At 36.7% G+C, this 25,488-nt stretch overlaps 2 protein-coding genes across 2 annotated transcripts; both read right to left on the bottom strand.

Moving 5' to 3' along the window:
• Window positions 1–18,735: 18,735 nt before the first annotated feature.
• Window positions 18,736–19,770, bottom strand: LOC127096318 (riboflavin synthase). The gene has a single exon (XM_051034902.1). The coding sequence runs from the start codon at window positions 19,768–19,770 to the stop codon at window positions 19,336–19,338; it is 435 nt and encodes a 144-aa protein (XP_050890859.1). The 3' UTR covers window positions 18,736–19,335.
• On the bottom strand, window positions 18,937–19,299 carry LOC127094225 (riboflavin synthase-like). Its single transcript, XM_051033084.1, has one exon. It carries the CDS (start codon window positions 19,297–19,299, stop codon window positions 18,937–18,939), a length of 363 nt encoding a protein of 120 aa, XP_050889041.1.
• Window positions 19,771–25,488: the final 5,718 nt, after the last annotated feature.

Raw genomic sequence — 25,488 nt, 5'->3', positions numbered from 1 at the left:
TATCAAGTTCCTCAAGTGTATTTGGAATTTCTTGATGCTAAGTGTTGATTCGCAAATAAGATTGTTCATTCAAAAGTGGTAATTTTAATTCAATGCTTATGCAAAAATTTGAAATCAAAATTTATTGATATGAATGAGTGAAATATAGTGAGCGGGTCAATGATAAGAGCACAATGGTGATCAAGTCATTCACAGTATGCAAGTCGGTGCCATCAAATGATTAACAAAAATCGTTTGGAGTCAAGTTAACACAACCTTGTTATAGTATGCTTTCAAAATAAACCCTGTCTCAATTAGGACTTTTAAGGGTTGTAACGTGGCCTGGTTCACGGTTTTTTGAAACAAAAGGATATGAGGCTCAAAATTTATTTTTACCCACCCCTTCTTCTTGATGATCTCCACATCCTACGTTCAGCTAATTCGATACACGCATTCGACTTCCAAGAGGGTTCGAAGGTGTGATGAGGATTCAAGACGAATTTTCTTGAAAAGGTAGTCACCTTATTTTGTTTTTGTTGAGGATTTAATTACCTCTTTTGATTGATTTTCCTTCATCCCTGATTTTGCCTGGACCGCTTCTTTGAAGCTTTCGGTCCATCGGGATGCCCTGACTTTTGCCTAAGTCATTTTGTGGTATTTGACTTAGGGAGATTTTTTCAAGCTTTTTTTTAAAGGTGTTGACTGCCATATTATTGGTGGATAAGGATCAACCAACACTAATTTTAGCTTTTCTTAACTTCTTCGACACTTCAACATGTGCGTGAAGGATAATGTCATACCCCAAAATTTGCCCATTAATATTTCAAGACATTTTTCAGGGCACTCCGACTCATTTTTATGACACTGATCTTAAAGGAACAAAGGCCCAGCTCACGAGTGGCCCAATCCAGAAAATGGCCCAAACTGGCCTGCTCGCTAGGCGAGCAAATCCTTTGCCTAGCGAACGTTCGCTGCACGCTCGCCTAGCGAACGTTCGCTACACGCTCGCCTAGCGAAGCTGGCAGATAACAGAAAATTCTGGGCTGCACTCTGAGCCCATTAGGTCATGAAAAAAAGGCATTATAAATACCACAACTCCAGTCAGAAAAAGGGAGGACGAAAGAGGACGAAAACGGAGAAAGGAGAGCCCTGGCAAGCAAACCCTGATACTCACTGGAGACAAACCCTGAAGGAAAAGCCGGCGGTAGCAAGGTCACTTCCGCTCAATTCGATCCGATCGGCCAATTCAAGGTTACAATTCGATTACAAACAGGTTGGCATTGCTATTACTACCTTATGTTCTTAATTTGCACATGGTATCATGATTGAATTTATGAAACTATCTTAAGTTTTACATATGAATTTAAGTATGCATGAACATCTGAATGTCTAACCACATAATCTCTGTAATGGATGCTATAAGGTGTGAAGCTTGCTGACATTATGCCGTTATCAAAACCAGAATCCGCAGCCGCTCGCTAGCACATCGCTAAGCGAGCATGCAGCGAGTATTCGCTAAGCCTTCGCTAGGCGAGGCAGCGGCGACCGGGACAGTCGCTGATTTCTCTGTTCTGTCCTTTGCTAACCTGTCATGTTTTTATCATAGCCATGCATTGTTTATCTGACCCTACTGCTGTTCTGGTTTCTTTTGCGGTGCAATCCTTGATTGCATCCTGACTTGGTACTCTAACCCGTTTGCTGAATTTTGTAAAGGTTCACCTTTCCCAGGAAAAGATTGTTGTCTAGGTCTTCCACTTTATTTGTGGGATACCCTTGTGGAGTTTCACCCTAAATTACCTAATTAATTTTAATGTATTAATTTTAATGTATTAATTTTAATGTGGAGATTCATCCTAATTACCTAATCGATTGTAAAATACGGCCTCTAAATATGTGATCTTGGACCTCTCTTTTGCCTTACGATATTACGATACCACGGTCATGTCCCGCGAATGTAGGGATACACTTAGTAATGGCCCTTCGATTAAATCATCATAAAATAAATCATAGTCCCTCGGATGTTGCCTTCGAATATATGATTTCGTCCCTCGATGACCCTTCGGTGTAGCCTACGGTTAAATGATGATCGTCCCTTCGAATGCTAAGGTATCCTTACAACTGTTGCCTTCAATGACCTATCGATGACCCTACAATGACCCTTTTACATCCAAAGGATAAAACTACTTACTTCTCAATAGTAAGGACAGTTTTACCCTCATAAGGATAGGAAATGCCCATAACGACCTTAGGAAGGTATAACTCTCAATTACTGGACCATAACCTAAAACATTTTCCACCCCTCACACTTTGCAAGTCCTAGAAAATCACCACTTGGTATACATTCATACTAGAATCATTACCAAGTTATATTTTTCTAAAACTGTTTTTCAAAATCAAACGAGATAAATACTTTATATACATTCATACGAGAATCATTACAAAGTTAAACTCTCTTTTCGAAACATTTTTAAACAATTCACCAACACTTTTCAGACAAAAATATAAGTGATCCAGCAATTAAGAGCCCATGGATAACCATGGATACAAAGGGTGCTAATACCTTCCCTTTGTATAATGTACCTCCCGAACCCAAAATCTATTGAGGTCTTTCCTGTTCTTTTCCACCTTTCCTTATTGGATAAAAGAAAAGTCGGTGGCGACTCTTGCTATCCGCGACATTGCGATAAAAAGCAAAATACCCCAAGTCAGTTCACCGTATGACAGAACTGGCGACTCTGCTGGGGATAAAGGAAGAGAGGTCACCTTAAAAATCATTTATGTTTTAAACTGTTCCTTCTTTCAAGGGTATTGTTGAGTGAAAGATCCTACACCCGGATCTAGTGTGCCTTAGGTAAGTAGCAATAGATCATCGCGACTATCCGGCGTATACTGGAATGGTTAAAATGATGGCTACGGTTAATGTGACACTTTGGATGTCCTGATGTTCCTCATGTTTACTTGAGGAAAAATTTGGCATTCGCGTGGTGTCATCAAAGCATTAACAAGACCTTTAGAACCCTAATTGACTCATCCTAGCCATTAGAAAGTAGTGAGATAACTGACTTCGGTTCCGACTGGGGTTGGTTGAGACTCGATACTACACTCTTTGAGATTGGACTTTAGGGAAGCTTTGGTCAACCACTTGGTGTTGCACTGAAGTGGACTTAAAGAAAGGTCGATGATCTGAGATCCTTCTAGAACCCGGTTACTATTCTAGGACAGGTTGAACCAACCAAACTTCAGTGGGGAGGGTACTTACCTATGGAACTCATGCAAGCCCTAAAACTTAGGAATGATTGTTGTGTGACTTGCTTGTGCTTGTTATTTACTTAACATCATAACATCATGACATCATGGCATTGTACTAACCATTTCGAGGACTTAGGGATTTAACTTTGCTCTATTTTGTAAAAAAAAAAAAAAAAAAAAAAAAAAAAAAAAGTTTCTTTTTTTGGTAGTTTGTGCAAAGTTAAATTCCAAAAGTCCTTGAAAACATTTCATACATTGCATAGCATAACATAACATTCCATAACAGGTACTCCAAAGGGATCAATGTTCTCACGGTTTTCCTGCAAACAGAAAAATGGACCTCGAACAAACTGTCAAAGATCTCCATGCTCAGAATGCTCAACTCCAGGAGATGATCTTGAACTTATCCAAGGGGCAGGAGGAACTGAAGGCTCTCTTGCTCGAAAAGAAGAAAGACAAGAAATCTGTGAGTTACATTAACCTGGGAAGAAGGCTTAGAGGACAGGTCGCAGGAGTCAAGATCAGAACGCCGAAGGATCAAGAAGAGGAAAATGATGATCTCTTCAGCCAGGAGGATGACGATGAAAATTATGAGAATGAGCAGTACTCTCCAAAAGGTGATAAGTATAAGTTACTGGAAGAACGTATGCTAGCTATGGAGGGTCAGAAGGCGCCCAGTCTGGATTTCGAAAGCTTGGGTCTGGTCTCTGATGTGATCATCCCCCGCAAATTCAAGGTCCCCGCTTTCACTAAGTATGATGGGGCATCTTGTCCTCAGATGCATCTGAGAGCTTGCGTGAGAAAGATTCAGCCGTATACCACTGATAGGAAACTATGGATCCATTTCTTCCAAGAGAGTCTGTCTGGCACATAGTTAGAATGGTACTATCAACTCGAGAGCTCTGACATCCACACCTGGACTGATTTAGCGACAGCTTTCTACAAGCACTACTAGTATAATTCTGAATTGGCACCTACTCGGTTACAGTTGCAGAATATGACTATGGGATCTAAAGAAAGCTTCAAAGAATATGCTCAGAAATGGAGAGATTTGGCTGGCAGAGTCAAACCCCCTATGACTGATCGAGAATTAGTGGACATGTTCATGAGCACACTGACTGGCCCGTTCTACAGCCATCTATTGAGGAGTTCTTCATCGGGTTTCACTGAACTCATACTGACAGGCGAATGTGTTGAAAGCGGCATTCGAAGTGGAAAGATACAGGCGGCTACCTCTGATCCTCCGGAGACTCCTAATGTCGTCACTGCTCCTCTGCCTAACCATGACGAGGCTGTCAATGCTGTGGAAGATGCTAATAACGCTCGTGACTTGGATAGCTGGATTTTCCCAACAATTGGTGACAGACTCAATAATTGGAAGGCTGAAGACACTATCCTGATTTCCTTTAGTCAGGAGTAATTGTTATTGCTATTTTAACATTCTAAAGCATTGTGTCTATACCCGGAGCACAATAGCTAATTTTTCAAGGGTTTTGTCATTTCATAAGCATATTCATATTCAATAAATCAATGGACCTTTTTGCATTCAAATATTGCGCTCTTTATCTTTCCTGTCATTTTTCAAATAAGCTATGTTTTTCTTGCACACACTCACGTAACAAATTGCGTATCCATATCCACTCTGGGTCCTGTTGATAATAGTTCTGCTACTGTTCATTATGACTTTGAAAATCCGATCTACCAAGCCGAGGATGGTAGTGACGAAGATTGTGAAGTCCCCGGAGAACTCGCCAGACTGTTACTGCAAGAAGAAAAGACCATACAGCCGCATGAGGAATCAATTGAAATTGTAAATCTGGGTACTGAAATGGACAAGAAAGAAGTTAGAGGTTTCTTGGGACACTTGAATTACATTGCCCGATTCATTCCACACTTGACTGCTACCTGCAAACCCATCTTCAAATTACTAAAAAAGAAAAAATCAAGAGATGGTATGGAATGATGAATGACAAAATCAAGAAACATCTCCAAGAACCTCCAATTCTGATGCTACCAGTTGAAGGAAGACCTCTAATCATGTATTTGACCGTGTTAGAAAATTCAATAGGGTGTGCTGGGGCAACATGACGAGTCTGGTCGAAAAGAGCATGTCATACACTGCCTTAGCAAAAGGTACCGACTGTGAAACAAGATACTCACAACTCGAGAAAGCTTGCTATGCTTTGGCTTGGGCTGCTCGCCGACTAAGACAGTATATGTTGAATCATACCACTTTATTGACTTCTAAGATGGATTCTATCAAATATCTATTTGAGAAGCCTGCTGTCTCCTGAAAGAGTTATCACTAATTTGAACAACAAGATGATTACTGAACTCTGCACGCAGTTCAAAATAAAACACCATAACTCTTCTCCGTACCGGCCAAAGATGAACGGTACCGTGGAGGCTGCTAATAAGAATATCAAGAAGATCATACAAAAGATGACGGTGACGTACAAAGACTGGCATGAGATGTTACCGTTTGCTCTTCACGGTTATCGCACTTCAGTACGCACTTCGACAGGAGCAACTCCTTTCTCTTTAGTCTACGGAATGGAAGCCGTTTTACCAGTGGAAGTCCAGATTCCCTCTCTAAGAATCATAAAAGAGGCGGGCTTAGATGAAGATGAATGGATTCAGACTCGACTCGATCAGATAAATTTGATTGATGAGAAGAGACTTGCGGCTGTTTGTCATGGGCAGATATATCAGAAGCGCATGACCCAGGCATTTAACAAAAGAGTCAAGAGGCAGGTGTATCAAATTGGCGACTTGGTGATCAAGCGTATCATTCTACCACAAGGTGATCCCAGGGGCAAATGGACTCCCACATACAAAGGGCCATTTGTAGTTAAGAAGGTATTCTCTGGTGGAGCCATGATGCTTGCTACGATGGATGGCGAAGACTTCCCACATCCGGTGAACGCGGATATAGTTAAAAAATACTACGCATAAAAGAGACCCGCTAGGTCGATGTATCTAGGCAAAAGTAAGGGCATCCCGGCGAACCAAAAAGGTTCGGGCAAAAATTAGGGATAAACATATAAAAATGTACACCCGGCAAGTCGAAAACCTGAAAAGGCGGCTTGGGAAAAAAAGGGTATCCTGGTGGACTGAAAACCTGAAAAGGCGGTCCAGGCAAAAATTAGGGATTAAAGCGTATGCTATGTCCCGTTCTCGGACAGCTTCATCCAACTTCGAGGGACTGAACAAGCCAATCACTTCTATCCGACAGCAGGAGATGAGATGCTTGAAGACATAATGACAGTAGTGGAGTTAAAATCAACAGGACTTTTTCCTCATAGCTTCTCTTTGTTCTCTTGACAATTTCCTCTTACTAGGATTTCTGTCTCCTTGTACTCAAATTGCCTATTTATAGGCCCTCTGTCAAAATCAATACAATTTCATTTCCAAAAAGATGCTTTTGTTTTACTTTCTCTGTTTTGTTTGCGTAAACGTCCATTGATTTAACTTGAATTGATATATGCATTTGAATATGATCAATGTTTATCAAAATACATGCATAAAATAACAATGGTAGTTACTAAAAGACTTCAGGATCGAGGATAAGGTCTAACCAGGCTTTCCAACAAGTCCGGTTACAAATCCATTCCCCAACAAAAACCAGTTATTTCCCAGAAGAGGTTGGCATCGCCAGACAGAATGGGTCATCTCTTCCACCCCCAGCCAGGCTTCTGTTGAACATTTCTACCATCAGACAGAAATCAAGCATCCCCGGCTAAGAAAGGGTCATCGATACCAGTATCTCCCAACCAGAAGATTGAGATTTGTTTTCCCCAGTAGAGTCCTCTGGAAGAACTTTTCAGATGCATAATTCATTCATTACATCATTTCACAGCATACGCATGCATACATCGTTCGCAGTTATTTTCGAAAGCATAAAACATCTCATGCATCATGACATGGCATGAAGCTAACTTTATTTTTCAGGTTAATTATTCCCCTGATACAGTCAAAACAAAGGTCCATTCAGACGGACATCCTCATCAATTACGTTCAGGATTCAACTACATCTTTCAGATATACTCCATGTCAACATTCATTCTGACATCCTCCTAACGATGGTATCTATAAGCCCATCCCAGACATTTATTGCAAATACAACATATACAAATACTATCAGATATAGCCTAGCGTACGGTTCATTCTGATTCAGCTCAACATATGACTCTTTCAACTCAGATGCGATCTAACGTACGATCCATTCCGACCTTCAACAACTCCAATACGGTCTAGCATACGACCCATTTGGACCTTCAAGGCCTCAAATGCTACCTAGCGTACGGTACATTCTGAAGTGTAGTCTGGCGTATGACTACCCCCTTCATCATCAGGTACAGCCTAATGGACGGCTCAGTCTACAACTCAGATACGATCTAGCATACGATCCATTCTGATCCTTCACCCCCAGTAACGATACAGCCTAACGGACGGCTCGTTCCGCAACTCAGATACGATCTAGCGTACGATCCATTCTGATCCTTTATCCCCAGCAGTGTATGACTCATTCGGATTCTTATCTCATTTTGATTCGGCACAACATATTACTCCTCCAACAATACGGTCTAGCGTACGACCCATTCGGATCTTCATTCCTCAGATACTACCTAGCGTACGGTACATCCCGAGGTGTAGTCTAGCGTACGACTACTTTTCGTCAGATACAGCCTACCAGACGACACATTCTGCAACTCAGATACGATCTAGCGTATGATCCATTCTGATCTGTTATTCCCAGCGGCGTATGACTCATTCTAACTCCCCAGTGAAGTCGACGGCCTAATGAATGACTCACTATACGGTCTAGCGTATGACCCAGTGACACCCATGACTTCAGATATCTTCTAACGTACGACGTACTCTGAAGCTCTCATCATCAAATTTCCTAGATGGCATCTTTAAACCCATCTCCATCAAGACTAACTAATTGACAAGTGCAAATTTTTGGGGCATCCTAAGTGTTCAATAATCTTCCACCTCCAGACCACGAATGGCGTACATACCATTCTGACTCTCTCGGTTCAAGAATATTGAACAGGGGCAGCTGTCATACCCCAAAATTTGCCCATTAATATTTCAAGACATTTTTCAGGGCACTCCGACTCATTTTTATGACACTGATCTTAAAGGAACAAAGGCCCAGCTCACGAGTGGCCCAATCCAGAAAATGGCCCAAACTGGCCTGCTCGCTAGGCGAGCAAATCCTTCGCCTAGCGAACGTTCGCTGCACGCTCGCCTAGCGAACGTTCGCTACACGCTCGCCTAGCGAAGCTGGCAGATAACAGAAAATTCTGGGCTGCACTCTGAGCCCATTAGGTCATGAAAAAAAGGCATTATAAATACCACAACTCCAGTCAGAAAAAGGGAGGACGAAAGAGGACGAAAACGGAGAAAGGAGAGCCCTGGCAAGCAAACCCTGATACTCACTGGAGACAAACCCTGAAGGAAAAGCCGGCGGTAGCAAGGTCACTTCCGCTCAATTCGATCCGATCGGCCAATTCAAGATTACAATTCGATTACAAACAGGTTGGCATTGCTATTACTACCTTATGTTCTTAATTTGCACATGGTATCATGATTGAATTTATGAAACTATCTTAAGTTTTACATATGAATTTAAGTATGCATGAACATCTGAATGTCTAACCACATAATCTCTGTAATGGATGCTATAAGGTGTGAAGCTTGCTGACATTATGCCGTTATCAAAACCAGAATCCGCAGCCGCTCGCTAGCACATCGCTAAGCGAGCATGCAGCGAGTATTCGCTAAGCCTTCGCTAGGCGAGGCAGCGGCGACCGGGACAGTCGCTGATTTCTCTGTTCTGTCCTTTGCTAACCTGTCATGTTTTTATCATAGCCATGCATTGTTTATCTGACCCTACTGCTGTTCTGGTTTCTTTTGCGGTGCAATCCTTGATTGCATCCTGACTTGGTACTCTAACCCGTTTGCTGAATTTTGTAAAGGTTCACCTTTCCCAGGAAAAGATTGCTGTCTAGGTCTTCCACTTTATTTGTGGGATACCCTTGTGGAGTTTCACCCTAAATTACCTAATTAAGTATTATTAGGTTTGATTGAGAAAGGGGTTTGAAGAAACCACATTGACAATTTTAGACGATGGCGAGAGCTAAGATAAGCAAGGCATCCACCTTGAATCTTAATCTCAGGAGTGCACGGTATACACCATGTTCCATTTCCATCTTTAGGGAAAAAGTGTTAAGGTAGAAATTAAGTATTTTTTTGAATTTTGAAAGACGAATACTTGATGAGAACGAGACATGAGCCTCAGGATCAATCACTCGGGGTTCCACTGGAATGCTAGATTCCAATGGTCCTTTTTCGTTTGAATTATTTAAGAAAATTATTTAACGGACAACGAACACTTGATGAGAATCAAATATTCAAAGGGTTACGCCAGGATGCTTAACCCCAACGGCCCTTTATTTTTGTCCAAGTTAATTGTTAAGTGTTTTAAGAATGAAAGAAAAGAATGAATGGTTAATCCGAAACGCGTGGCTCAGGACTGATTATTCGAGGGTTCCCACCGGAATGCAAGATTCGAATGGTCCTCTTCTTTCGCGTTTTAAAAAAAGAATTTAATCGGGTTGTAAAGATAGTTTAAAAATAAAATTATATTATAGGGATAAAATTAATTTTACAATTTTTATATGTATATCGAATTAATTTTATGTATATAATCAAGTTAATTTTATATATATAATCGAGTTAATTTTATATATATAAAATCGGGTTCCCACCAGAATGCTAGATTCTAATGGGAGGAAATGGAATTAAATGTCGAAACTTATGGAAAGTTAGTGAAATTTAAATTGAAAATTTAGCGAATTTGAAAGTGATTATTTATATGTGTAAAAGTATGAACATGGGTACCATTACCCTAACTAAATTAACTAGCACACAAAAATCGACTAATCGAATAAAAAACAATATCAGAAATTCAACCATTAATTAAATCTAAAAGGTAAACATTTAAAAATATAAACAACTAAATAACGATTAAATTAAATTGATAAAAATATAAAAGTAAAATAAATAGCAAGAAATTATGAAAAAAATTAAATGAAATAGTGAGCATAAAACAAATATGGAGATATGCTACTCCCAAGTATCGAACCCATCCCACTAAAGTAAATGAAACTGCTCTCTATCCACTAGGCCACTTATGGTCACTTGTTATCTTAATAATGACTTGAGTATATGAACCCGAATAGATTAAAATAAAAATTAAAATAAAAAAACTAAAATGATGTAGTCTGTTAATGAACGACTAATTAAAACAGTGGAAGAATCCCAAACGTGACCCTAGTCGCCTGGCTGTTGAGTTTGCAAAAAGATATTAATGGGTGGGGATACATAACACAGTATACTAACAGACTCTAATTAGTAAAAAGGTGCAATGGAAGACTAAATAATATTAAGTTTTAAATGCTTGGTTTTTCAAAATAAATAAATAAAAGAACAGGAAATGTGAGAGAGAAAGTAGCACAACCCAGAAACACATTCATCTTCCTCACGAAGAATCTCTCCAACTCTCGTTATCTTCCAATCTCGTCCCTCTCTCTCCCAATCGCGCATCCCTCAATCTCACTCACACTCATTCGACCTGTACCAAACTCATAATACCCTAATCCCACCCTAAGCGTAAAATCGTGACCCTCAAAGAATCAACAAAGGATGCTTACCTTTGTTGCTGGCTTCCAAGAACTCCCACGGTGGCTTTTCGGTGAAAAAAGGTTATTTCTTCCGCTACAGTTCCCTCTCCTCTTCTGGATTTTTCGCCGTCTCCAAAGATTGGTTTTTCGTTTGGAAATTTAGGGTTTGTTCGTGGCCGTCCCAATTTAGGGTTTTTTCTCCTCCCCTTCTTGCCTCCATTTCGTCCTTTTTTATATTCACCACCTTAGGGTTTCGGGTTGGCCTATGTAGATCAAAAGGGTTTCTGCAAAATCCCTTTAGGGTGCTCAAAATTTGGTCTGCCTCTTTGATGCTTGTTCTGGAAAGGTAACGTGAACCTACCCTTTCTCGCTCTAACTTTGTCTCAATTCTCTTTTGGGTATTTTTTGAATTTTTACTGCCCTTTGCTAATTACCTGTGTTTTACTGCAGTGAAAACTGGTGAAAATTAAAACTTCGGTTATTTGCAAAGCTTCGATTATGAACACGGGTTGAGTGAATTGCAGCATGGTCTCATTATGCAGGTTGTTCATGAGTTTCTGCAGCGGGTGATAATGTGAATTGCAAGACACCTGTGTCGTTTTCCATGTAACTGGTGTGTTCATATGGTGTTGCAGATCAGGGGTTATGGCAAGGAATGCATGAGGTCTGCTATTGTGCAAGCTAGGTATGCTTATTGCTGGAAAATTCTTCTGCAATCCTAGTTTGGACTGATGTAGGAGTTTTGATATGCATGATTCTAACTCGTCTCATGTGCTAATGGACTGTATGGATTGATGATAATGCCATTCTGTAGATGAGATTCACATTGTTTTGTACAGTCTGCAACATGTATGCGTGTCTGATGTCGAGCTTGCAAGGTTTTATTTCGGTTTGTGATGGTGAGCTCTTGGTTATTGCTGTAAGTTTACATGGTTCTATAGGCAATGCTTCACGCTGTGATTAATTGGCACAACCCTGATCATGATATGTGAATGTGCTTTGCTTCTAACTGCTCAATTGGACTTTGTATTACCATGTTGTTTGCTGTCTTGATTGGTTTGTGTGGCCTGAGTTAACTGCAGGCTTTTGCTCATTGCAGGTCTGGTTTGGGCATTGTGATGGACGTTGCAGAATGTGCAAGTAGATTCCTTCGTGGTTCATGTTCTTGTGAGGTGATCATGATTTGTAATTGCATAGCATTTTGGCATGGTCTGAACTTGGTTTAAGTAGCTTGTGTGTAGTAGCTACATGTCCATCTGCAATTCCGATCTGGCCATAAATTGTTTTGCTCGGGTCTTGGCTAACAGGGTTAACAGGCATTTGCTGCTTGCTGAGATGGTAGCTTGAATGCAGGTACACTCTAACTTTGGTTCAGCATGGTTTTGGCTCAGCTTGTAAGTCTCATTTGCCTTGATATGGTTCTGTGATATGTTTGTGGTTGCAGGTCATGGTTGGTTGGTTTTGTAGGTTTGGCGGACATGACCTTGAACATGGGCAATGTTGCTCGCAAATGAAGAAACGTGGTAAAAGAAAACCAACATGACTCTTGGATGATGTATCAAGGAAAGCTGGATGGGATTAGGTTTGGGATTTATGCGAAACATGGTTATATATTGGTTGTGATTTTGGATGAAATTTGGGAATTGGTTGTAGTGTAGAACATGTAGATTGAAAACTGAATTGGAAATATGAATCGATTCCCGTTAGCATAGTTATTATATGTTGAAATTGCTTATGGAGGTGAATGGTAGCTACTGAATGATAATGAATGTCAATGATCTATGATAATGATGAATGTCGTTGATTAGTAATACTGATGATGATGAACAATGGATGCCAATGTCATGGTTTTTTGAATGAAAAATCTTAAACTATGGTTCTCTTGGCTTATGCAGGTGCTTCATGTAAAGGGAACCAATTTGGGATGCACTATTCAAGGTTATTGGTTAGCTTGGGAATTTCGGCTTGGATGCGGCTACGAAGCGCATTGGATGGCGGGGCTGTTTTGGAATTCTGGATGATAAAATGCAATGGAGCTGTTTCGGACTTTGTCGCATTGGCTCATGTTGTATAATAGTAGAAATGTATGAGATTATTGAATTTGAAATGTGATGAAATGGTTGTAATGGTTATGTAGTTTATGAAATGTATGTGGTAATGTTACCTTGTAATCTTGGATTAGAAATTGTAGTGGCTGTATAATGGTATTGGTTTAGAAATGAACATGTAGTTAGGTTTTGGCTGTAATTTGAACTTGATTGAAGTGATTGTAAAGAATAAGAATGGTTGTTACTTGGTTTATGGAAATGGATATTTGGTTATAAAAATGGATATGGATTTTAGAAATAATCCAAGACTCATCTAAATGTCAATTTAAAATCAAAAACCAATAAAACCAATTAAAATCAAATTAATCTATAATTTGTTAAAATTAATTTGATATCAATTCTAACATTTATTTGAAAATTAAAATCAATTAGAGTTTGAATCATTAGTAAAAAAAACAATTAAGATTAAATTGAAATTTGAAATTAGACTTAATTTGAAATTAAAATCAAATTGAAAATTAAAAAGTCAAATAATTAAAATTAGAATTCATTTTGTAATTAAAAGCACCATGATCGAAAAGGCCTAGATAATGACCAATGTTTATCAAAATCGAGACAATATGGATTTGGGAATGGGCGGTTGACTTTGGTCAACAAATTGACCAGAAAGTCAATGATTGACCTCAGACGTGAATTAGGGTTTATATTAAAATGAATGCATGATGCATAGTGGATGAATGCAGATGGATCTAAAATCGGGGTATGACAGGTTGTATGAAATCATATTTTGATGATTAGTTCGGGAAGATTCTAGATGATAACCAGGTTAGGGAAGAGAGGATCATGGCAAGTATTGAAGGTGTTTCTAAGTAAGGTGAGGATAGTCGGGTGAAGCTAAAGGAATAGTTAAAGGTCGAGATGCAAGCTGGTGAAACTCGTGGCATTGCCAAGTGGGTTATGTGAGAGTTGTTATCGAGCATCTTGGTAGAACTACTCTCATATTCCATGTTGATTTTGATTCAGAATCTTCTAACCCCATTCTAGATACTACAACTGTTGCACCTCCTTCTGATGAAGCAAGTGATCTACCTTGATTTAGTTTTTACTTTCACGCATAATATATGCATCATGTCATTTTTTTATTGATATTTATGACATTTTGGGATTGACTGACGATTTTAACATTATTCACTATATTTTGGATTATGTCATCTATGTGATTCTCTTTTTGCTACCTCTATCTTGATCTTTTTATTGAAATTATGTGTTTGCGATAATTGGTATCGCATGCGATTTTTTTTGCTTTTGTTTAGTTCACAATTGCGACATTCTATTTTTGGCTTTTATATTATCTTGGATTAAATTGTTTTCATTTTTTTCTCTCGTTTTGATATTTGTTAAAGAGGGAGAATGTATTGAGATATTGTCGATATTTACGCGCATTAAGTGTTTAATGCAGGGGAAACTTTACAACTCAAGTGGACTGATATGCGCTCATTATATGTGCGTTAAAGAAATTCAATATATTCATTATATCGTCAAATTTTAAATAATGCTCAAAATAGTTGATCAATAATAATATCTCCAAATTTGCCAAACATAAAAAAATGGGAGACTAAAAGTGAAGTCAAGTTACCGTATGGCATAATTTACTTGTTTTGATATTTTTGCTAATTTTTGTGTATGTGTTATAGTTTGTTTGCATATTTATAATTTGCTCTAAATTTCATATTCACGTGTTTGTACTTTATTCAAATTTAAGTTGTATTGTAATCGCTTTGGCTATTAAGATTTTGTATCATTGAGACCCTTAATTACTCAATAAAATAAGAGTATTTAATCCCTAATAGTGTTTCTTTTTCAGTCTAGCAAATTTCATTTTTGTCGTTTCATCATACGTGACTTGAATCACAAGTAAGAACACTTAAATCAAGATGTTGAGTAACTTGATTCGAACCAAGTGTTAAGCATGATTCAAATCAGAAGCCTTTTGAAAATTGGGATTTTCCTTTGGATTAATTGGCTCGAATCACCAAATGAACCCGATTCCAATCACAACCTCATGTGACTTGAATCATGTGTTAATCCTAATTCAAATTAGATCTCTCTATGAAGCCAAATTTGGGCTCTGCTCAAATTGAATCGAATAAGCAATTTAACTTAATTTGAATCACAACACCTAGTGACTCGAATCATAGTTTCTTGAATACAATCAGGACTTCACAAAACCAATTTTCCATCTTAGATTTAAATAGTTGTTTCTTTGATGAAAGTGTGTAGGTGTGTGAAACATGTGCGTGAAACCCATAGAGACAAAAAAAGTCATTTTCTCTTCTCTCTTTTTGTGTGTCTATTCCTAGCACCATAAATATTTTTCTTGTTTTCTAGAATAACTTATTGAGTGTTAATTCATGCAGATACATTTCTTTTTGTTGCATCTTGTTCTTGTGCAATTTGTTGTTGTTTGAATGAATTAGAGAGAGTAAGTTGATCAATCTGGTAGTGATTCATGGTTGATCAAACTCATGATATCCATTAAGAACCAATACCCATTCATCCAGAAATTTGGGAGAACCTTATGTGTGTGTTCTTCATTTAACTACATCTAACTCATTGACTTACACCTTGTGAATTAGAATGTGTCTGAGATTCCTTGGCACTGTTCATCATCTCCATTCTTGGTCTATTTTCATTGCTAAGAATCTTGATCTCTAAAGATTGAGTGTTAAGGGAGACCAATGGTACATTAGGTTCAACCATCTTTGTGTCCATATTCTCATCCAACAAATTATTTTCGTTTACGTTAGTATTTTAGCGATTCTGCACTTTAGTTTTGAATCTTTTATCCAATTATCCTTCACCGTTATTATTTTCTACCCTATTTCTTTACATCTAACCATCAAATATCCAGACACAAACACGTTTTATCTAACTGTTTTTTACACAATATGTCCTAAGATTTTTTCGAGTTTAACTCTGCAAGTGAATTAAAACTTTTGATTGTTTACCAAAAACAACGGTAAACACCCACCAAACTCCTAAGTTTTAGAATTTCCATTGTAAGCTGATCTTTTGCATTTAATTCTTATTTTGTATTATCACCGGTTGTAGTCATACTTGTATCAACACCCTTTGTGATTTTTTTAATGAAAAAATTCATGTCTTTTGGTGGTTTGTTTATGGAATTTTTAGTGTTATGATTCTTCATTTATTTTTAGTTCTAAAGCTAGTCCTAAGGCGTGTTCCTCATTAGAAATTAGGGCAAGTGGATGTAATTCTTGGATTAATATTAAATGAGTAACCTATTTGAGACGACAATGATTTTTTTAGCAAGGTCAAACATAATAGTCTAATAAGGCAAAGATGATTCTTAATAAGGGACCAACATTATAGCTTAATAACGTGGAAAGGTTTCCTACATAACCTAATGAGAGAGTAAAGATCCCTAATAAGAGTCTAACAACATACTCCATCCGTTCTATAATGAGTGGCTCAATTGACTATTTTACACAAATTAAAAAAAAATGAATAAATGAAAGAGAAAATGATATTTTTCCTAAAGTATTCATCATGTATTGGGAATGATAAAAATAATATTAATTATAGAGTAAAATTGGAAAAAATGTATTGAAAATTGAAATTGATCATTCATTTAAAGACACTCTTTTATTCCAAATGGATCACTTATTATAGGATGGAGAGAATAGTCTAAAAAACGCCAATAATGTCTTGTAAAGACCCGTAAAATCTACAACATATAAACAATTGAAGACGCGATAAATTAAGAAAATAGGATGCCTTATTAAAAATTAAAAACCATGTTGAAAAGAACGCCACCGCACCCTACCTCTTTTATTCATTAGAAGAATCTTGATAATTATTAGGGATCATCTCCTCTTTCTTTACTTTATAAACGAAGAAAGTAATACTCACTCCATCTCTCAATGAGTGATTTAGTTGACAATTTCACACCGATTAAGAAAAATATAATAATGAAAGAGAGAATGATATTTTTACCAAAGTACCAATTATCCAGTATTGGGAGTGATGAAAATAGTACTGATTAAAGGGTAGAATTGAAAAAAAGAAATTAATTTACATTGTAAATTAAAATGAATCATACATTTTAGCACACTATTTTATTTCAAATGGATCATTGTGGGACGGAGGAAGTATTATATTTATCATATCAACTAAAAAAATATATTTAAAATAAATGAAATAAGAATATAATATATATTATTAATAAATGATAAAAATTATCTTCATGATCACATATCATTTTATTAATTAAATATTAAATTGAATCTTCTAATTATCAAATAATCAGCTACTCAATTTTTGTTATCGGATTATATCGCGACGGTGCAAAGGAAATGTATTACTCCATCCGTCCCAGAATGAGTGATCTATTTAAAATAAAATAGTGTCCTAAAATGAATGATCTATTTTAATTTTCAATGCATCTTTTCTAATTTTACCCTCTAATTAATATTATTTTCATCATTTCCAATATATGATAAGGATATTTTAGTAAAAATATCCTTCTCTCTTTTGTTTATTCATTTTTCATTGTGGGATGGAGGGAGTAAAAACTTCACATTACATGAGATGATAAATAGTTTAAATATATATTTATAAATAGAGAATATCAAGTTAATTTTGTAATAAATAGAAGAAATTATCATTATACAAACTAATTTTATAAGGATTAGATCCGGCAACTTAAGATAGTACTTATATATTGTCATATATTTATTTCAATTTATAGTTATCCAAGGTTGTGAAGCATGGGAACAAGGGCTGCATTTCAATACCTACCAATGCTTTACAAAACTTGAGATATGAAGACAGACACAGCTTATAGGCTTAAGGAATCAAGATAGAAACACAGAGCTATTGCAATGCAACAACAGTAATAGAATCGACAATTCAAATAAGGAATAATATGTATTATTTATAAGCTCTACAATGCAACAAAAATAAATAAATAGAGCAGAACAAAGCTCCTATCACAGAGAAACTATCCTAACAATCAAATCACCAAAAACATCCATGATTTTTTCACTCTCCTTGCTTCCCTCATATTCTCACTCACTAACAGAATTGAGTGGACTCTTCGCAATAGTTACTAACTTCCTATTCAACTTATCGGTTGGGCTTAGACACAAATCCAGAGTTCTATAATTGGGCATAACTCAACCCTACAAAACTGGTTTATAAGGTGATGATTACTCACACTTATAAAGACATGTTCAGACCAAATATTGTCCGATGTAAAACTCTTAACACATCCCTTATGTCAAGGACTAGACATTTGGAGCGTAGAAATAAATGATGGGTGATCCGATAGCGAAAACCTAATAGTAGGTGGCCCATCAGATCTTAAACGAGACTCTGATACCATATTAAGAAATGTGGTTGGATCTAACTCAACCCTCCAAAATCGACTTGTAGGGTGATGATTGTCCCCACCTATAAAGACATGTTCAGGCCATAATATAATATAATAAGACTTTAATAAAATGGCTAATAATATCATACACAAAGATGATAGTAACAACAAATGATACACAAACGTTTTTCTATATATAATAAAGATTATACAGAAATAAAAGACAAACAGACATTACTATTCATGTTTAGACTCTCTATAAAAGATGCCTCCGATGCTAAGATACCAAAAGTATCAAAGACAAAATGATACGAAAGCATGTTGATAAAAATAAATAATCCCAGCAATCACTTCTCAATAAGTTTCAAAATATTAAGAAGAAGCTTCTGATCTTATTGATGTTGTCCCACTTCCAATCTTAAAAAAGACTAGTTACTGAAATTAAAATGAGGTAACATAATCATACATTGAAAACCTGCAATTATAGTTTCATAAGTTGTTTCTATTAGCTCTCTCAAATAACCTTACAAGCACTTATATATCCTGTTCAAATAAGTTAGTCCAAAGATAGTCATAGTTTGAGAGCATCAACCTTTGCTGCAATGGAGGAAACAAACCCGCTACTGAGAAGCCTCTCCACATACTTCCCAAGAATATCAACTTCAAGATTCACCTTCTGACCAACTTTCTTCAAAGGAACAACAATCTTCTCCTGAGTATAAGCAACCAGCATGAAATTAAAACAAACTTCATCATCAAAAACATCAACCACAGTCAAACTAGTCCCATCCACGACAATAAATCCTTTGGGAACAATGTACTTCAGCAATTCCTTCTCAACCCTAACTTTCACCCACAGAGAATCCCCTTCAGGAACCATAGAAACAATCTCCCCCGTGCCATCCACGTGACCCTGCACGAAATGTCCGCCCATTCGAGTAACCGGAGTCACCGCCCTTTCGAGATTCACCTACGATCCGGCTTCCAATTCGGAAAGGGAAGTTTTTCGCAGCGTCTCCGGGGCTAAACCGACGGTGAAATCGGAAGCTTTCGTGTCGAATTCTGTCACGGTGAGACATGTGCCGTTGACGGCGATACTGTCGCCGAGATTGACGCCGTCGAGAACTGTCTTTGCGTTGACCTTTAAGTCGAAACCGCCGTCAGGGGACGCTCCGATTTGCTTGACGGTGCCGATTTCTTCGACGAGGCCGGTGAAGAGGCATTGGACTGAGACGGCGTTGGTACGGAGGCTAATTGGTTTGTGTGTGAAGTGAAGGAGGGTGCGAATAGGGGAAGGTTTGAATCGGAGATGCGTAATTTGGGAATTATGGGATTTTTGGTGGGTTGAAGAAGTGATTTTGGGGATTTTGGTGGTTAAGGTAACGGAAAATGAAGAAGCAGCCATTTCAGTTGGATTTTACTTTGCACTGTTGGAAGCTAGCAACAGTCAGAGTTCAAGTTTGAAAATTTTACCCTATACCCCTACAATTGTACCCATATCCCTACATTAAATTTTTTTTGACTAAAATACCCTCATTTCTGTAAAAAAAAAAAAAAAAAAATTAAAAAAAAAAAACGTACCGGAAGACTTTAGGAAAGACTTCCGGAACACACATAATGCATACCGGAACACTTCTCCAAAGAGTTCCGGTATGCAAATTTTTTTGAATTTTTTTTATCTGAACCGGAACTCTTTCCTTAAGTGTTCCGGAACACAAAAAAAGCAAACCGGAACACTTAAGGAAAGAGTTCCGGTTCAGATAAAAAAAAATTCAAAAAAATTTGCATACCGGAACTCTTTGGAGAAGTGTTCCGGTATGCATTATGTGTGTTCCGGAAGTCTTTCCTAAAGTCTTCCGGTACGTTTTTTTTTTAATTTTTTTTTTTTTTTTTTTTACAGAAATGAGGGTATTTTGGTCAAAAAAATTTTTAATGTAGGGGTATGGGTACAATTGTAGGGGTATAGGGTAAAATTTTCTTCAAGTTTTGGAATTCGAGAATCCAAATTCAAGTTTTGGAATTCGAGAATCCAAATTCCTTAGGTCTGCTTTTGGTAATTAACAAATGCATAATAATTTAACAAAAATATATTCATACACTTCATTAATATATTCATACACTTCATTCGTTTACCGAATAATATTATGAGTAATATTAGTTTGTGACCTTAAAAAAAATAAAAATAATGTTAGATTGAAAATCGTGAATTAATTTTAATAAAAATATAAAATTTATTTTTTAATTGTTTTTTTAATACAAACTTTTTATAAATAAATTTCTTATACTATGTCTGATGATATAATTTAAACACTACTCTACTCTTAACTCACATGTCAACCATTTATGCTAGCACTTTTTCACTTTCTTTTTTCTTCCTTATCGGTTTGTTTTACATAGAGAAACTCACTCATTCCTACTTATAGATATGTCAAATAGATATAGGAAAGGGCAATGGTGGATTTTGTTTTTTTTTTCATATCCAAATTCAAATTCTATTTTTTTATTCTAAACATAAAGGATAAACAATTAAATTCAAAATTTATCTATTTGAGTATCTTCATCTCGTCTTATTTCTGCATCATAATCAATTATTTAAATTAAAATAATTATTTTTATCAAATTAAAAATGAGATTAATTACTGTGCATTGTCAATGTAAAAAGATTTACACTGTCGGTTCATCATCACCACCCGTTTGCATTACTTTATAAGTTTTTAAAATAAAAGTCAAACTTATTTCAATATCGAACGTCTAGGATTAACTGACTGTGTTAAATTCCTTTACACTGTCAGTGTATTTCAATTAAATTTATTAAAAATTTGTATCGAACTCTAATAAATATTTTAAATAATAATTTAAACAATTGTGAAAAAATTCTAATAAAAAATTCAGATAATAAAACACAAACAAAAATATTAATTTATTAAAAAAATAATTAATATTATAAATTATCAAAATGAAATAGTCTTGTTCTAGGCCAGTTTAAAGGTCCAATAGTCGCGATCCAGAGAATGCATTGCTCCACTAAGTTTATTTGCAGAACAGGAGTGTCATCCTAGGTTAGAGCATATGCGATATGAATCAAATACCCATCCAACGAATCCCTGCATCATACGTTTGAAGATCAACAAACTATCATAATCGTTCAACTATATAACGAGGAAGCACGTCATTTTTCAGGTATAATTTAAATTCAAATCTCACTCATTTTTCTTATTCTCCTATTGACTTGAGTGTTGGTGCACTAACCTTGCAGATCAGCCATATTCTCATCGTACCTGAAGCTTAAGTCTACCATTGAAATCCTCAACTTTCGATCTCCAATCAACTCTGGTTCCTGTGCAGAAGAGTGGTGTTATCTATGGGAATCGACATTTGATTCTTGCAGTTTCAACATTTGAATATTCATCTCTCGATTAATTAAACTAAAGCTTCTTCAACCGATTAATTTAGATTCCATGAAAATCGAGCACTAGATGTAACGCCCCAAACGACTTTCAAGATTATCGACTGACCCCACAAATCAACACGAGTCTTTTCAACATGTTTTGTCCTCACTCACACATTTTTCGGGAAACTTCTCAGAAGGTCACCAATCCAAATATTACTTCAAGTCAAACACGTTTAACTATGGAGTTCTTATATGTTAGGCTACCAAAAAGAATATGCATCTTGTTGGTACCATGCAGTCTCATACCTTCCCAGCCTCAGGATCCCTCACATTCCGATATGAATTCGGTTGTCTCTAGAAGCTGCTAGGAGTGTCTCATTGTCATGTCTTGTGCACTGACAACCACTCCATCGCCCTTGGGTGTTACATGTAACCACTATCCACCCTCTTCGGTCTCAGGTGTTACATGCCCATCAGCTTCCGCTTGATTCATCCATGAACCATATAGTAGTGGGAGAGGTATGACTCTAATACCATTTGTAACGCATCAGACTGCCTGAACCACATCGTATTGGGAGAGGTCTGACTTTGATACCATTTGTAACGCCTTAGACTGCTTTTAAAATTATCGACTGACCCCACAAACCAACACGGGTCTTTTCAGCATGTTTTATCCTCACTCACACGCTTTCTGGGAAACTTCCTAGAATGTCACCCATCCAAATACTACTCCAAGTTAAGCACACTTTTAAGTTTATCGATTGACCCTGCAAACCAATATGGGTCTTTTCAGCATGTTTTATCCTCACTCACACGCTTTCCGGGAAACTTTCCAGAAGGTCGCCCATCTAAATACTACTTTAAGTCAAACACGCTTAACTATGGAGTTCTTATATGTTAGGATACAAAAAATAAGATGTATCTTGTTGGTATAGGTAGTACCAATTAATCCTTATAAGTCTTCCTTCAACCAGGCAGTCTCATACCTGCACGGTCTCAAGATCTCTCTTATTCCAATATGAATTCGGTTTTTCTCTAAAAGCTTATAAGAGTGTCTCATTGTCATGCCTTGTGCACTGATAACCATTATCTTCCTCTCAGGTGTTACATGTAACCACTCTCCACTCTATTCAGCCTCGGGTGTTACACCAGACCTTTGTTCTCGATCTACTTCGGTCAAAAATCAACCCTGATTATCAGTTTCTTAGTTCTCAGATTTCTAGATCTTTCAAAAATGATAGGTTCTAGAGCCATTCTCCTCGATGTGTTATGTGAGGCCATCGCAACTGCTTCACACAAGTGGCCGTGGAAGTGGGAGGCTCTGACGAGAGCCTTAAGTGTTGGATTTTTAGAACATCTAAAGTAGAATATCTCCTTCAAGGAGAAACTTAGGTGAAGGAAGCCCACAGTCTAAAAGAGCTGCTAAATAGGGCACAACACATTATTACTCTAGAAGAAAAACTTATCACCGGGGGAGACAACCAAACGACTATATATGCCAAAAACCAGAAATCTGAGAAGGAACTTAACTGATAAAAAGAGGAATCTGACTGCGAGACCCATGATTGGTATGATAAGTATCCCCCTTTAACACCTCTCGGGAGAAGATCTACCAAGAGTGTACTAACACTGAATCCCAAAAGGTCGGGATAAAAAAACCTTTTCCAATTAGACAATTCTCTCAGACAGATAAGACGAAGTACTTTCGCTTTCACCGAGAGCCAAAACCACACTACCAACGACTGCATCTATCTTAAGGATGTGATAGAGGGTTTGATAAAGAGAGTCCGCTTATCTAAATATACCAAATGTGGTAAGAGGGATCAAGAAGAGTTTTCGAAGAGCAAATCTTTAGCCAAGACGATTGATGTATCGACTAACGACAAATAGGCGAGCAATGAAGAAGAGGGGCACATAATGGGAAGCGTCGACACATTGGAGTCATTACACAAGGTTCCCCCTGAGCAAACACCCTCTCAAAAGGAACAATAAAGAAGAAGATATCATAGTTAATAGCCGTTAATAAAAAAAAGGCAGAAGCACCTCGGCCAAGAACTCGGATAGACTAATGCTTGGTTTTCGGAATAGTTAAAAAGTTAGGGGTATCCCAAATGATATCTTCCCTATAGTCATAACGGCCATCGTCGGCCACTTTGATGTGTTCTAGATACTGATTGATGGCATCATCTCTTGCGACAAAATGTATTTAGAGCTTTTCAAGAATGTTATTTCGTTTGATTTGATGCATTAGGTAAAACATCATTGGGTAAAACAAGATGCATTTTTGGTAAATATGCAACATATGAGACAAGATGTTCTAACATGTATGCAACACATAGCCTTAGTTTGTAGGTCAGGATTTATATGATCTTCTAAGCGAAATTCTATTTGATTCCTAGAATATCTGGTGTTTATGTTTTGTATCTTTCAGCAATATGTTATTCATTAAGATTTGCTAAAAGATTTAATAAAATCAAAGTCAATTAAGTGAATATTTAAATTGAACGAAGATCAAATAAAATCATATCTTTTTATGGATGTTTTTAAAGAAAATCAAGTTTGGTTGTTATAAAATCTAATGCCCATTGAAGAAAATCTCAGAAGATTGATTGGTATTTAAATAGACCCACTCTTCCCTTGAAGACACACACAAAGCAAACATTGAAGATTTAGTGTGTTAGAGTTTTTACTCTTTTGAGTATTTGTATTGTTGTTTGTTGTAAACCTCTAAAGTAGCCTAAACGGAATATTCAAGGCATATAGGTGTATTGTTTAGTTTAGTTGTAATTCAACATTATTAATCTTTTGTAAGCATTGATCACTAGGGTTGTGATAAAGATAAAGTGACAAGAGTTCTCATCTTAAGGGTGTAACGCCCCATATTTTCATCTAAGACATGACTTGGAAATTATTAAAAATACTTATTCAAATAAAATATGCGGGTTGTGAAATTAATCAAATTCCGTGACAATTCAATTTCACAAGCGAAAAATTACCATATTTCTAATTCATTCAAAGGAAAATAAATAAGTACTTAAAATATAATGCAATCAAGTTATAAACTACTGAAGTATTTTTTATTTATTGAAAACTCCTTCTTTCTCATGACCACCCTTCAATCACTTTGAAACCCCACATTTGTACCTAAATATTATTTTAAGGAGTCAGTTTCCATTAATCACAAACCATGTCAAACTAAACTAAACAAGAACTAAAATTCAGATAAATATAGATACACGTATGAGAATTGAATAGAAGAAAAATCCACTAAAGGTGTTAATATCGAATAGTGATCGATACATAATGCACATGAAGTTATTAACTCCATATTAAGAACAACAATGACCACAGACAATTATATACAAGCTATGCATACTCTTAAGTCTAAATGATCTAGATATAAACCACCACACAGACAATCCACCACAAAGGCAATCTGCCACAAAGAACCACACAAAGATCTTTAAACGCTACAAAGACAATCACATATAAATCTTTATCCGCCACTAAAGCAATCACACAAGATCTTTATCCGCCACTAAGACAAACATACAAAAATATGTATCTGCCATTAACGCAATCACACAATTCATATAACAAGCATGATGATCAACTAAAGTATAATCTCACCATTTAAGCAACTACAAAATAAACCAGTTATCTCCCATAAATTCAAGAACACAAATTATTCACTCTTAATTCATGAAATACTCCTTATTTATTTACTTTACA

The sequence above is a fragment of the Lathyrus oleraceus genome, chromosome 6 (genome assembly GCF_024323335.1).
Source record: "Lathyrus oleraceus cultivar Zhongwan6 chromosome 6, CAAS_Psat_ZW6_1.0, whole genome shotgun sequence".
Classification (NCBI taxonomy): domain Eukaryota; kingdom Viridiplantae; phylum Streptophyta; class Magnoliopsida; order Fabales; family Fabaceae; genus Lathyrus; species Lathyrus oleraceus.
The sequence above is the reverse complement of the archived record's forward strand: the minus strand, read 5'-3'. Positions and strand labels throughout refer to the sequence as shown.

What these genes read in the sequence shown, in the direction of transcription:
- LOC127094225 (XM_051033084.1), bottom strand. Translation starts at nt 19,299, where the DNA reads ATGGGCGGACATTTCGTGCAGGGTCACGTGGATGGCACGGGGGAGATT.
- LOC127096318 (XM_051034902.1), bottom strand. Translation starts at nt 19,770, where the DNA reads ATGGCTGCTTCTTCATTTTCCGTTACCTTAACCACCAAAATCCCCAAA.